This window comes from Orcinus orca, chromosome 8, assembly GCF_937001465.1.
Source record: "Orcinus orca chromosome 8, mOrcOrc1.1, whole genome shotgun sequence".
In the NCBI taxonomy this organism is placed as follows: Eukaryota; Metazoa; Chordata; class Mammalia; order Artiodactyla; family Delphinidae; genus Orcinus; species Orcinus orca.
Window position 1 is genome coordinate 4,890,727 of NC_064566.1, and position 12,898 is coordinate 4,903,624.

At 54.3% G+C, this 12,898-nt stretch overlaps 1 protein-coding gene across 13 annotated transcripts in view; it reads right to left on the reverse strand.

The window, feature by feature from the left end:
- LRP5 (LDL receptor related protein 5) overlaps positions 1-12,898 on the reverse strand; it is a 109,153-nt gene that overhangs the window by 60,665 nt on the left and 35,590 nt on the right. For all 13 annotated transcript variants that reach the window (XR_007478613.1, XR_007478614.1, XR_007478611.1 and 10 more), the window contains exons 4-5: positions 8,954-9,150; positions 7,856-7,987 (exon numbers count right to left, since the gene is read on the reverse strand). Coding sequence is in view for 8 of the 13 variants with exons in the window: in XM_004278038.4 (XP_004278086.1) it covers positions 7,856-7,987; positions 8,954-9,150 (329 nt within the window). In the remaining 5 variants the exon portion in view is untranslated. The remainder of the gene's footprint in view (positions 1-7,855; positions 7,988-8,953; positions 9,151-12,898) is intronic.

Below are 12,898 nucleotides of genomic sequence, written 5' to 3' on the forward strand. Positions count from 1 at the left end.
CCCAGCAGTGGAGGCCAAAATCAGAGAGTGGGCTGAGTCATGTGAAAATGCCACCTCTCTAGCTCAGAGGTGGTCAAGCATCAGTGGTTTACACGGTTGAACCCAACTCAAGCGCCCTGCACTTGACAGCTTATAAGGCACTTTCAGAGATGCGATCTTGTCCGATAACTCCCAGGTCGACGAGGCACGAAAATCCTGCATTTCATCAGGGTCACAGCCACATGCTGCGGGATCCGGGACAGACTCAGATGTCTCGACTCCCACCCAAGCCTGTCCCTGGGGGTGGCCGGGAAGGGACACGGGGAGGCCCCTATTGGCACAGTCGCCAGAGTCGTTCCCGGTCCCAGGACAACCAAAGAACCTCAGCTCTTGCACAGCAAAAGCTCTTGAAGGCAGCTAGCCGACTTCCCAGCTCTCTCCCCGGGCCTGGCGGGGCCCACGGGAAGCCAGCATCCCTCCCTCCTCGTGGAGGTGGGAACAGAGCCTGACACACCTCTCGGGGGGCTGGAAGCGTCTGAATAGAGGCCTGAAGGAGCCCCAGGGGTCAGCCCAGCAGACCCGGGGCCTCTGGTCACCGCCCCCAGGGCACATGGAATTGGAGAGTCGTCCCAGGCCCAAGGGCACAGTCAGTGGTACCCACACAGGGAATCTGCAGCTGTCACCAAAGCCAGAGAGGGCACGAGGGGCACATGGCCAGGAAGGGCAGCCTGGGAGCTGGGGGGTTCTACCAGGGCCTGGACCCTGAGAGCCCAGAACTTGTCTCCAAAGCTGAGGGGAGCCGTCTCAGCTCCGGGGTCAGTCTAGGGCCAGGTTGGAGCTGGGCTCAGCTGCAGAAGCAAGGGGCATGTCGGACAGGCTAGGAGGGACGGGGCTAGTAGGGGAGGGGGGTGACCGCAGTCTAACTCTGCGGCCAGTGGACACGGGCATCCGTACAGCTGACACACCCAGGAGGCGCCGTCTGCCTTGGGCCCCAGCCCCACGATGACACTTTTCTCTTTCTAAGAATATGACATGCTCCCCTCTCCTCTTTTATTAGGTTTAAAAGTTAGTCTTCAGACTCAGACACAAAAGAACACATGCTGTGTGGCTCCATTTCTGTGACGCTCCGGAACAGGCAAAACTAATCCGCGGTGATAGAAGTCAGGACAGCGGCTGCCTCCGTGGGGCGGGGGGAGCTGCCGAGGGCACCAGGGAATTTTCTGGGTGGTGGAAACATTCTGTATCTGTCGAGGGGTGGTGGTTAGGCTGATGTATACAACTGTCAAAGCTCATCAAAACGTACGCTTAGAATCTGTGCACTTTATTGTCCGCAAGTTATACCTCAATTTCTTACAAAAAAAAAAGTTAGTGCTTGGGCTTGTTACACAATTTCCTGGGACTGTGCAATCTGATTTTCTTGCTGTTAAAAATTCACGGTCCATGGCTGAGAGCAGCAGCTGCCTTCTGTTTGCAGAGCCGACGCCAATCACAGCCCGGGCGGCGGCGGCCTCAGCCACAAGGGCCTCTTTTCTTTTCCCTTCGACCTACTTCCCTGATAAGTGACAAGACAGCCAGACTGGGAACAAACGCACCCCTTATTCCTTGGCCCTGAGCCTCGGCTAATCCTCCCGGACAGACGGATGGATGTGAGGGGCCCAGTTGTCAGTCTGCCCGTCAGACCCGACAGTGGACGCCTCTGTTCCTCCCGCTGCCTCTGCCGGCCACATCCCCGCCGTCTTTTTGTTTCCTGTCCCCGAGAACATCTGTTAAAACTCCTTCTTGGCAAGGTGCGGCAGGCGGACTGCAAATCACCAGGCCCCCAACTCCCGCCCTGCCCTGACGGCAGCCTCATCTGGAAAGGCCGGGGCGGGGGGAGAGAATGACGCCCCAGCACAGCCTGGCCACCCCCAGGCGGTGAAGCCACACGCCCTGGACACGGGCCCACGGGTCACTCGCCCAGGTTGCTCAGGCCCGGAGGAGGGGGGCGCACGGCCCAGAAGCCTCCGGGCACGAGGAACACACAGGGACAAAAGTCAAAACAGCAGGGCAGGTCCCACAGAGGTCCAGCCCAAGGGCAGCAGGAGTCTCCCTCGGACGTGGTGGCAACTCCCAAAGAAGGCCCCGCTGCTGCCGTTTTTAGCCCATTCCACATAATTGGAAAAACATGGGGAAAACCAAAGCCAGCTGGGCACCTCCGTCTGTGCAGCTGCGAGGGAGGGTGCGGGGAGGCCCGTGCTTCAGGCTGGAGGGCGTGCGGGCGCACGGCCTGGCCCAGGATGGGCTCCTGGCCCGCTCGCGCCTGGGGGACAAGAGTCACCCGGGCCCCCAGGTCTCACCCAGCCCCCAGCAGAGCCAGAGCTGAGGAGGGGCCACTTGCTGTGACATCCTTCCCAGTCTCAGAACCTACAGGACCCTCCCTGGGGACCTGAGACACGGCACCCCAGAGCCAGTGGGTGTTACCCAACCCGCAGGGCCGTGGGACATGAGACGCCCCTCAGGCCAAAGGCAGGGAGTCCCGAGTCTCCCATCCTGAGTGTTCCGCCCCCCCACCCCCGCACCTGGAGCAGGGGGAGGTCCTCTGATCTCCCCAGGTCACAGGCGAGGAAACTGCAGCTCGGAGGGCTGACGGACTCCCCGCTCTGCCGGCGTCCAGCAGCGAGCGATTCCGCCCCCACTGCATCCTCTGCTTCTCGGGGGACCCCTACATGTCCCTGGGATGTCGCAGGCCCCCATTCTCTGGGGTCCGAGCATCACCCCATCTCAGTTCCTTCCTTGGGGAAGGCAATGACCCCTACACAGGGCTGGCTCTCATTTGCTCAAAATCAGGAAAAGATGGGATTCACACATGTCACAAAAACTTCTTCGCCTTCAGCTCCACGAAGCATAAAAGGTCAGACGCCTGGGATGAGAGCCCCAAGAATCCACAAGTCACGCCCTGGCTTCAAATCCTGAGGTGTTTCCGGCTGTGCGGGTGGCCCGACCCGCTGCCCAGCGGCTGCCTGGGGCTCGTGTCCAGTGCAGAGGCAGCTCTCCACCTCCCATGCCCTATCCCTTGTCGTGGAGACTGATTTGCTGGGGCCGGGGAACCTGGATGTGACATAAGGGGCTGAGCAATTCCAACACAGCCAGGTCCCTGCCCCCCCCAACCCAGAAACCCTCCAGCCCGACGCCGGCCTGCATCCCACAGAAAGGAGAGCCACGTGCCCGGCGCCCTCACCGGCTGTGTGAGGAGGGCTCCCCAAACCCCACGCCCCCTCCCAGCTCCTCTCAGCACCAGCTGGCCTCCACGTCCACTTCTGGTTCCAAATGTCCAGGGAAGAACTGCTCTCCTGCCATCTTGCCTGCCTGGCTCCTAGTTCAAGTTCAAATTCAAGCACAGTTCATATTTGTGGGGCATCCAGGCCTTCCTCTCAACAACCCCATGAATCGGGTACTACGATCATCCCTTTTTACATCTGAGGAGACAGAAGCACAGAGAGGCTGAGTCAATTTCCCAAGATCACACAGCCTGGACGTGAGTTAAGGTATCGTAAAAGGAAGACTGGACATAGAAAGCCATCACGTGATTGAAAATCACTCTTCAATTCTGGGTTTGCCTGAGACGGAATTTCCTTTTCACCCCAAAAATCTTTGGCAGGCTCTCAACCGCAGACCAAAGCCATGTTATATCTGTTGCCTCTGACACAGCCCCTTCTGGATGGAAGTCACACCTGCGCGGGCTTTGTCCATTTCTGTCTTTCCCGAAGGCCTTTCCTCTAGCCCAGGGCCAGTTCCTGAGCCCCCACTGTGTGGCCTGGGCTCTTCACCACCACCCCCCCAGCACACTGGACCTCACCAATTCCAAAGCCAAGAAGAGATCCCCAAGTGATCCCAGGGCCTCCTCGGCCAGCCCCGGAATTCCATCCTCCCACCGGACACACCGGGCCTCAGAAGACCCTGGCGGCCCTCCATGGGCACCGCTCTCTTCCGGCTGGCGAGGTGTCTGCACCAGGTCCTCAGAGCTCTGCTGGTGACATTCAGTAGGATTTAGTGTCTCATTTTCTTCCCATTACCCTCGTGTTACCAGCCACTGTCTCCAGGCAGCGTTCGCATCTGATACCCTGCACGTCGTCAGCACTCAAAACCCACATTCCACGTGTAATTTATGTCCACCAGGATGCAGAACTGCATCGCCGAAGAAGCCTGGCAGCTCAGAAGGCCGCCTGAGGAAAGGAAAGCGGCTACCGCGCTCAGGTGATAGGATTGGGCCTTTTAATCAAACATTGTCCTTTAACATGATATTTTGTGGCAAGGAATAGAAGCCGGAGGGTGAGAGACCCGTGTCCTAAAGCCCCCAGTTTGCCACGGAGCCGTCACTTTTTGTGACATCTGAGGCCCGAGGCCCCATTAGGTCCTCGCTCACAGAACCGTCTCTGACTCGCTCTGTCGTCCAAACAGACAGAAAGGCCCTCGGGGACAGGACCCCTTTCTCACTCATGCCCGGCTGAAGAATATGGAGAGGTGTTTGAGAACCACCTCGAATTTCCAGAAAGCCATCTTGGGGGCAAACCCTTGAAATGCTCTGAGAAGCTTGTGGGTTTCTTCTCGACTTCAACGAAAACATTTAGAAAATTGTTTACCCTTTCCCACCCCAGCTGCCCCGGACCCCTTTAACTTCAAACAGGTCCAGGGCAGAAGGTACAGGAGCCGCCATTGACCCCCGGAACCAACCAGTGCATTACTGGGAAGCAAGTGGGGTGGGAACCAGTCTTATAAAAACCAGGACCCCAGCAGTCACATTCTCATGCAAAGCAAGGCTCCTGCCCCATGGCTTCTGTCCCTCTGTGAGCTCCTCCCTCCTTTTGACCTAACACCCTAGACAGGGCAGCTGGAGCAAAAGCAGGAGGACGCAGGCTCAGTGTAAAGACAGCCCGCGCCTGCCTCTGTGCAGACCCTCACCCAAGCAGGAGCCCCTCGGAATGACAACAAAAACGTTTTTCTTCCGCGCACTTGGCATTCTCCAACTGGGTTATTTGTAAAAGTGTCCTTCACGGCTCGGGGGGCGCAAAAACAGTTCTGGTAAGACCAGGGAAGGCGGCCGCAGAGCTGAATCCCGGGGAATCTGCGGGCTGGCCGTCCTCCTGAAGGAGGCTGGGAACCAGCTTCCGACAGGAAGGACAGGCTTTGCTGCTAATCCCCCAGTTTCTACCCACCCCCCCCCGCCCGCCGTAGGTGTCGGTATCAGCACCCACTGCAGAGCTTCCAGCCCCTCCTCCAGGAAGCCCTCCACCCCAGGCCTCCTCGCCCCGCAGTTAATGCCTGCAGAGGGAACAAAATGCTCTCAAAGGGCTCAACCCTGGGCAGTGGTCCCCAGAGCTCAGAGGCTCCAGCTACTGGGATGCTGGGAACCCGAAAGGAGCCTACAGCCTCGGCCTCTTCTGGTTGGAAAAGAAATGGGGCCTCCCCCAGGAGTGGCAGGACCCCTGGACAACAGAGGTAAACCTAGCCCCTTGGGCCTGATGAGCTGCCAGTGGTGTGAATGGGGGGCATGGCTGCCGTATACTGTGTACCCACTACTCACAGGGCACCTTGTAGGCACTTGCAACTCCTGTTAATGCACTGGGTCCTCCACAGCTTCCCTGGCAGGGGGTGGTCCGTGGCACCCACCCTCATCTCACAGATAAGGAAGGGAGGCACCAGGCACCATCCATGCCAGATGACCAGTAGCTCTCTGTACCCCAGGGTAGCCTGGGCAAGTTGCTTCTGGAACTCCAGGCTTCTCCAGCTGTGCAACTTCACTGGACCATGACTCTGGGCTTCTATGAGAGTTCACACCTCATTTTTGCCCACACCCCACTCCTGGGCCCCTTAACAGAAGCGGCTGCACAAGGTCCCCCGTCGGGGCAGGCACTACTGCATGACCCACCTTTCTGGGGGGTTGTGTCCATCCCTATTCCTTCCCCAAATGTCCACATGCAGCCTGGCTCCAGACACCCGGAGTGGGCAGAGATGGCAGCCATGCCTGCATCCCCCTCCCTCTCCCAGAGAAGACATCACCAATCGATCCAACACAGGGTTCGGGCAGACAGCACCCATCGATGGCAGCAACAGACGCCAGATCCAGATCCTTCTAGCTCCAGGGCGAAGCCCCAAGCCAGCACTCTCACGGCAGCAGGACTCGGAAATTGCAAAAACACAAACAGAACAGAAATGTCCGACAAGGGAAACACGGTTCAAAGTTGTGCCCGCTTCAGGCACTAAAACGCAGGTTTTTGAAGCATACATACCTCTTGTCATTGCAAATGCTCCTGCAATAATGTCAAGACATGTATAGACACACGTGGACAAAACAGCAGAGTTAGATACATGGAAATGTTTAGACTATCTCCAGATTTCCCTTAGTTTCTCCAAGACACAAAGCAGAACTGGCCCCCTAACATGCAAGAACCACTGCAAGATGAAAATGCAGAGCCCCTTGTGCAACAATTATTAAGCATTTCAAGTCAACAACAGAGCGCGAAACCAAGCACGGGGCCCTTCGGAACTCGAGGCCCCGTGTGACTGCACAGATCAGACACCTGTGAGGTCAGTCCTGACACCAACTGCTTCCTGCCTCAGAGCAGCCCACAGGCTCTTCCTTCTCACTGTTCCTTCTCCCTCCTAATCCTCTAAGCCTCAACTTAAATGGTGCCTCCTGGGAAGGACCTTCTCTGGCCGTCCATCTCAGGTAGGCAGGCCCCCCTGCTGGGCTGTGCTGGGCCCTGGATGTCCCCAGGGACAGGCTGTATCCTGGATGCGTCTCATTTCTGGGAGAGCATATCCTGAGCCCCACACCTGGCAGTAAAGGCCCCCAGGCAGTGCGATGGAGAAGGGCAACATTTCTTTAAAAACAGCACGAGTCTTTGAAGCAGCAAGTGCCCGAAAACCAAAGGGGAGAATCAAGAGGTGGAAAAATACCTACAGCAAAGAAAATCACCTGCGTGGGGGGCAGGAGATCAACTGAACTTGGTGCAACCAAAGAAAGCTCCTGTTCAGGATGTGTTCACAACCTAGGTTTCCATGGCATGCCGGGGTATGGGGGTAGGGGGTAGGGTTATTACAGCACAGAGTCCATGCGAATGGGATGCAAGGATAAAAATGAATTACAGGGACTTCCCTGGTGGTCCAGTGGTTAAGAATCCACCTCCCAATGCAGGGGACGCAGGTTCGATCGCTGGTCGGGGAACTAAGATCCCACATGCCGCAGGGCAACTAAGCCCACGCGTTGCAACTACAGAGCCCGTGTGCCCTGGAGCCCGCAGGCCTCAACTAAAGTGAAGCCCGTGCGCCACAACAAAAGATCCCACATGCCACAACAAAGATCCCACGTGCCGCAACTAAGACCCAACAAAGCCAAAAATAAATATTTTTTTAAAAAATGAATTATAAATTCCATATCAACGCTCATGAAAAAGCAGAAAAGCAAAGACAGGAGCTCCCAGGAGGGCCCGAGGTACTACAGCGGTGGGAGCACTTGGAAGGGGCGGGAGGAGAGGAGGATGTGTCTGCTGGGAACCTCCTTTCGCACACTCTCTAACACCATTGCTCTTGTTACAATAAACACAGTTTTGATTTAATAGCCAAAGACAGCCAGCTTTTAGGATGCGATTGCGCGTGGCGGCAGTGCGCTTGTTACTTGGGGTCTCTGCCCATCTGGCACGACCTCGTCTTACAGATGGGAACCTGAGTTCCAAGGTCGTTCGCCCATCAGGCAGCAGAGCCCAGATCTGACCTGAATCCCGGCCGCTCGGCTGTCGGCGCTCAGAGCCCGGGCCGCGTGAACCCCTCCCCAAGGAAAGCAGATCGTGGGGCACCCAGGCTGGTGGCCGCCCCTCCCACCAGCCGCTCCCTGGCTCACCTGCCTTGCACGTCTGGCCGTTGTCCTGAAGCTGCACACCGGTGGGGCAGGCGCACGCGTAGAAGGGCTCCCTCGGGGACAGCAGGCACAGGTGGGAGCAGCCGCCGTTGTTCTCCTCACATTGCGTGTGGTCTGGGGAGACAGGGCAGGCGGGAGGAGGTTCCGGAAGGGCCCTAGACACCCACGCCCACCACTCCCAGTGTGCGCATCCTACCCGCCCTGCCCCCTCTTCCCGATCTCCTACCACAAGAAACCCCATCTTCTTCAGGGTCCCTCAAAGGACACCTCCTCTGCGGAGACTGTCCCCAGCCCTCCCTGGCAGGATCCCAGGACCTGCCTGCGTGGTAAGGCGAGGCCCTGGGTCGGGGGGGTCCTGGAGCAGAGGCCTGTCTTATCTCTGTGACATGCCTGGACCCCATGGGCTCTGCACAGAAGCTTGCTGGCCACACCTGGCCACTGGGCCGAGCCTCTGGTAGCTGATGACAATGCTTTTCATTCTCCCAAGCCCTTGCACAACCAGCGTGCAAATGAACTGACAAATACTCCTGGCATCTCACTCTGCCCAGGACAGGGTGGAGGGTGGTACCCATGAAATGTAAAGCATTAAACCCACCTGCGTGTAAGGACCACGATGTTCTCCCCAGAAAACAACTCCAGAGAGCCCCACCCCTGGGAGCCCACTCTTAAGTACAAAGTTGGAAACTTCAACAGCACCGTGGCCAGAATCCGCCCCGCTCCGTGGTCCCCATGGGAACCAGTGGGGTCCCCGTAAGAACAGGTGGTGGTCCTCGTGGGAGGGGGCGAGCCCGAGGCCCTGGCCCTGCTTGCGGGCTGCGGGTCACAGGAGCTTTCCACCATCAGGGACCCCTGCCACGACCCCATGGGGACCCCAGGTTGAGAACTCTGACTTGGAGCAGATTTTTCATGAATAAACATGTAACTTCCACTGGGCCTTGAAAACAGGGCAACCTTCCCTGGGAATCCCTCTGCCACCCCCGAGGACCACTGGGGCATGACCCTGCCTGAAGCAACCCCGACACCAGCTCTGCAGAGGGGCCTCTCCCAGCCTGCCCCCCCGCCAGCCTGGCCCCGACTTACAGTAAGGCTGCCGCTCTGGGCTGAGCACTTGGATGTCCATGGGCGAGTAGAGAGCGCTAAGGATCTCCTTCCTCTTGTCTCCAGTCCTCTTGTTACAGGCGTGGATGGAGCGGGTCTGCCAGTCTGTCCAGTACAGAGTGTCTCCAGAGAGCGTCAGGGCAAAAGGGTGCGTCAGACTGCCTTCCACGACCTTCTGCCTGTGGGTGGGTGGGGGGGGAGGCGGGGGGAGGAGCCGTCAGGGGGTCCCCACTGTGCTCCCCATTTTGAAAGCCCTCCATTGTCACTGCTGACCCATCGACATCACACAGGACAACAGGAGCGGTGATGGAGCAGCGTGAGACCAGGCCAGGGCATCCCAGGAACCCTCTGCCAGGGTGCACAGGGCACCATCCAGACTCAGCCAGCCTCCCGCCACCCCTGACAGTGACGTGGGGGGCCCTGCACACCCAGCTGCTCCCTGTCTAACCCGTTTCCAGAAGGGGGGCTGTTGCCAAAGTGCCCCACAGAGAAGAAAGAAGGAAGAAAAGTGGCAGGGAGGACGCCACACCTGGTGACAACAAGCTGATGAGAAGCACACCTGTCCTGCCTGATGCTTTAACAACGTAACACAAATCGGACCAAAGTTACTGATACTTGCTCATTCCTACGATGTCAATAATTTATATTATCAAAGCAAATTAAACTTGTATCAGCGTTAAAAAAAAAAAAGCTATGCTCATCTGTGTATTTATAATACCCAGCAAACGAGAACTTGTTTTTAATGAGATTATGGACGACGATAATAGAATCGTAATTCACACAGCTGGTAGTATGCGATTATCTGGTTTAATGACCCGCACCCCACTATAGGCTTCCTGAGGTGGACACTGTGGATGGGTGGTCACCACCGTGTCCTCAGTCCCCAGTACAGCACTGAGGAGGGAGTCACACTCAAAAGGTACCACTGAACAACCAAAAATCATACACTCGCGCTCTTTCCCAGCCTGACCTGACATTGCCTCTTCCCTGTTTTCTTCATGTCACTTTTTAAAAAGATTTATTGACTAAAAAGGATCATAAGATAATACTATGAACAACTATATACCAACAAATTAGACAACCTAGACGAAATGGATAAATTCCTAGAACCATACAATCTTCCAAGACTGAATCGTGAAGAACCAGAAAATCTGAATAGTTACCGATAATTAGTAATGAAATTGAATCAGGAATCAAAAAACTTCCCCAAAACAGAAGTCCAGGTCCAGATGGCTTCATAGGTGAATTCTAACAAACATTTAAAGAAGAGTTAATACCTATCCTTCTCAAATTATTCCAAAAAATAGAAGAGGAAGAACAGAATAGCTATTACCAAAAAGACAAGAAACGATAAATGTTGGCAGCGATGTGGAGAAAAGGGAACCCTCGTGCACTGTTTGTGGGAATGTAAATTGGTGCAGGCACTATGGAGAACAGCACGGAGGTTCCTTAAAAAACTAAAAATAGAACCACCATATGATCCAGAAATCCCACATCTGGGTATTTTCCCAAAGAAAATGAAAACACAAATTTGAAAAGATATATGTACCCCTGTGTTCACTGCAGCATTATTTACAATGGCCAAGGTATGGAAGTAACCTAAGTGTCTGTCGAGAGATAAACTGAATGGATAAAAAAAAGATGGTGTGTGTGTGTGTACACACACACACACACACACACACAATGGAACACTACTCAGCCATAACAAAGAATGAAATCTTGTCGTTTGTGGCGACATGAATGGACCTGGAGAGTATTATGCTAAGTGAAGAAGGTCAGACAGAGAAAAACAAATACCGTATGATTTCACTTATATGTGAAATCTAAAAAACAAAAGAGAAACAGATTCATAGATACAGAGAACCAACAGGTGTTTGCCAAAGGGGGCGGGTAGGGGAACAGATGAAACAGATGAAGGAGATCAGAGGTACAAACTTCCAGCTACAAGATAAATAAGTCATGGGGGACTTCCCTGGTGGCTCAGTAGTTAAGAATCCACCTGCCAATGCAGGGGACGTGGGTTCGAGCCCTGGTCTGGGAAGATCCCATATGCCGTGGTGCAACTAAGCCCATGCACCACAACTACTGAGCCTGCGCTCTAGAGCCCATGAGCCATAACTACTGAGCCCATGTGCCACAACTACTGAAGCCCGCGTGCCTAGAGCCCATGCTCCGCAACAAGAGAAGCCACCACAATGAGAAACCCGTGCACCGCAATGAAGAGTAGCCCCCCGCTCACCGCAACTAGAGAAAGCCTGCACGCAGCAATGAAGACCCAATGCAGCCATAAATAAATAAATTTTTTTAAAAAATCAAATCTTAAAAAAAAAAAATAAGTCATGGGGAAGTATGTAACGTACACATAGGAAATACAGCCAATAATACTATAATAACTTTGCTTGGTGATGGGTGGTTAACTGTTCTCACTGTGACCATTTCATAATTGAATCACTATGTTTTACACCTGAAACTAATATAATATTGCATGTTAATTATAACTCAATAAAAAATATTAGGGCTTCCCTGGTGGCACAGTGGTTGAGAGTCCGCCTGCCGATGCAGGGGACGCGGGTTCGTGCCCCGGTCCGGGAAGATCCCACATGCCGTGGAGCGGCTGGACCCGTGAGCCATGGCCGCTGAGCCTGTGCGTCCGGAGCCTGTGCTCCGCAACGGGAGAGGCCGCGACAATGAGAGGCCCGCGTACCGCAAAAAAAAAAAAAAAAAAATTAAAACCCAGACTCATAGATACAGAACTCAGAGATACAGAGAACCCCTGGCTCCAGGGGAGGGGGGTGGGTGAAATGGGTACAGGGGATCAAAAGGTGCCAATTTACAGTTATAAGATAAGTAAGTCCTGGGGATGTAACATACAGCACGGTGACTATAGTTAACAATATCGTACTGTATTTACAGTTATAAGATAAGTAAGTCCTGGGGATGTAACATACAGCATGGTGACTATAGTTAACAATATTGTACTGTATTTACAGTTATAAGATAAGTAAGTCCTGGGGATGTAACATACAGCATGGTGACTATAGTTAACAATATTGTACTGTATACTTAAAAGTTGCCAAGAGAGTGGATCTTAAAAGTTCTCGTCACAAGGAGAAAAAAACGTAACTCTCTATAGTGATGGATGTTAACTAAACTTATTGCGGTCATCATTTTGCAATATACACATAGAACAAATCACAATGTCATACACCTAAAATGAATACAATGTTATGTGCCAATTATATCGCAATCAAAAACCAAAAACAGGACCTCCCTGGTGGTGCAGTGGTTGAGAATCCTCCTGCCAATGCAGGGGACACGGGCTCGAGCCCTGGCCTGGGAAGATCCCACATGCCGCGGAGCAACTAAGCGCGTGCGCCGCAACTACTGAGCCCGCACTCTAGAGCCCGTGAGCCACAACTGCTGAGCCCACCTGCCACAACTACTGAAGCCCACACACCTAGAGCCCATGCTCTGCAACGAGAAGTCACTGCAATGAGAAGCCCGCGCACCGCAACAAAGAGCAGCCCCCACTCACCACAGCTAGAGAAAGCCCGTGCGCAGCAACGAAGACCCAACGCAGCCAAAAATAAATTAATTAAATAAATAAATTTAAAAGAAAAAAAACCCCAAACATACAAAAAATGTCTTGAGGTGAAATTCACATATCACCAAATCAACCATTTCAAAGTGACTAATTCAGGGCTGCGTAGCACATTCACCATGTGCAGCCACCACCACCAGCTGTTTCCCAAACATTTCCACCCCCACAGGAAAACCCTGAACGTGCCAAGCAGGTACTCCTCATCTCCCCTCCCCCCGCAGCCCCTGGAAACAGCAGTCTGCCCTCTGTCCCTAAGGATTCGCCTCTTCTGGACTTTTCACATCCATGAAGTCACACGATATGTGGCCTTCGGTGTGCGGCTTCTT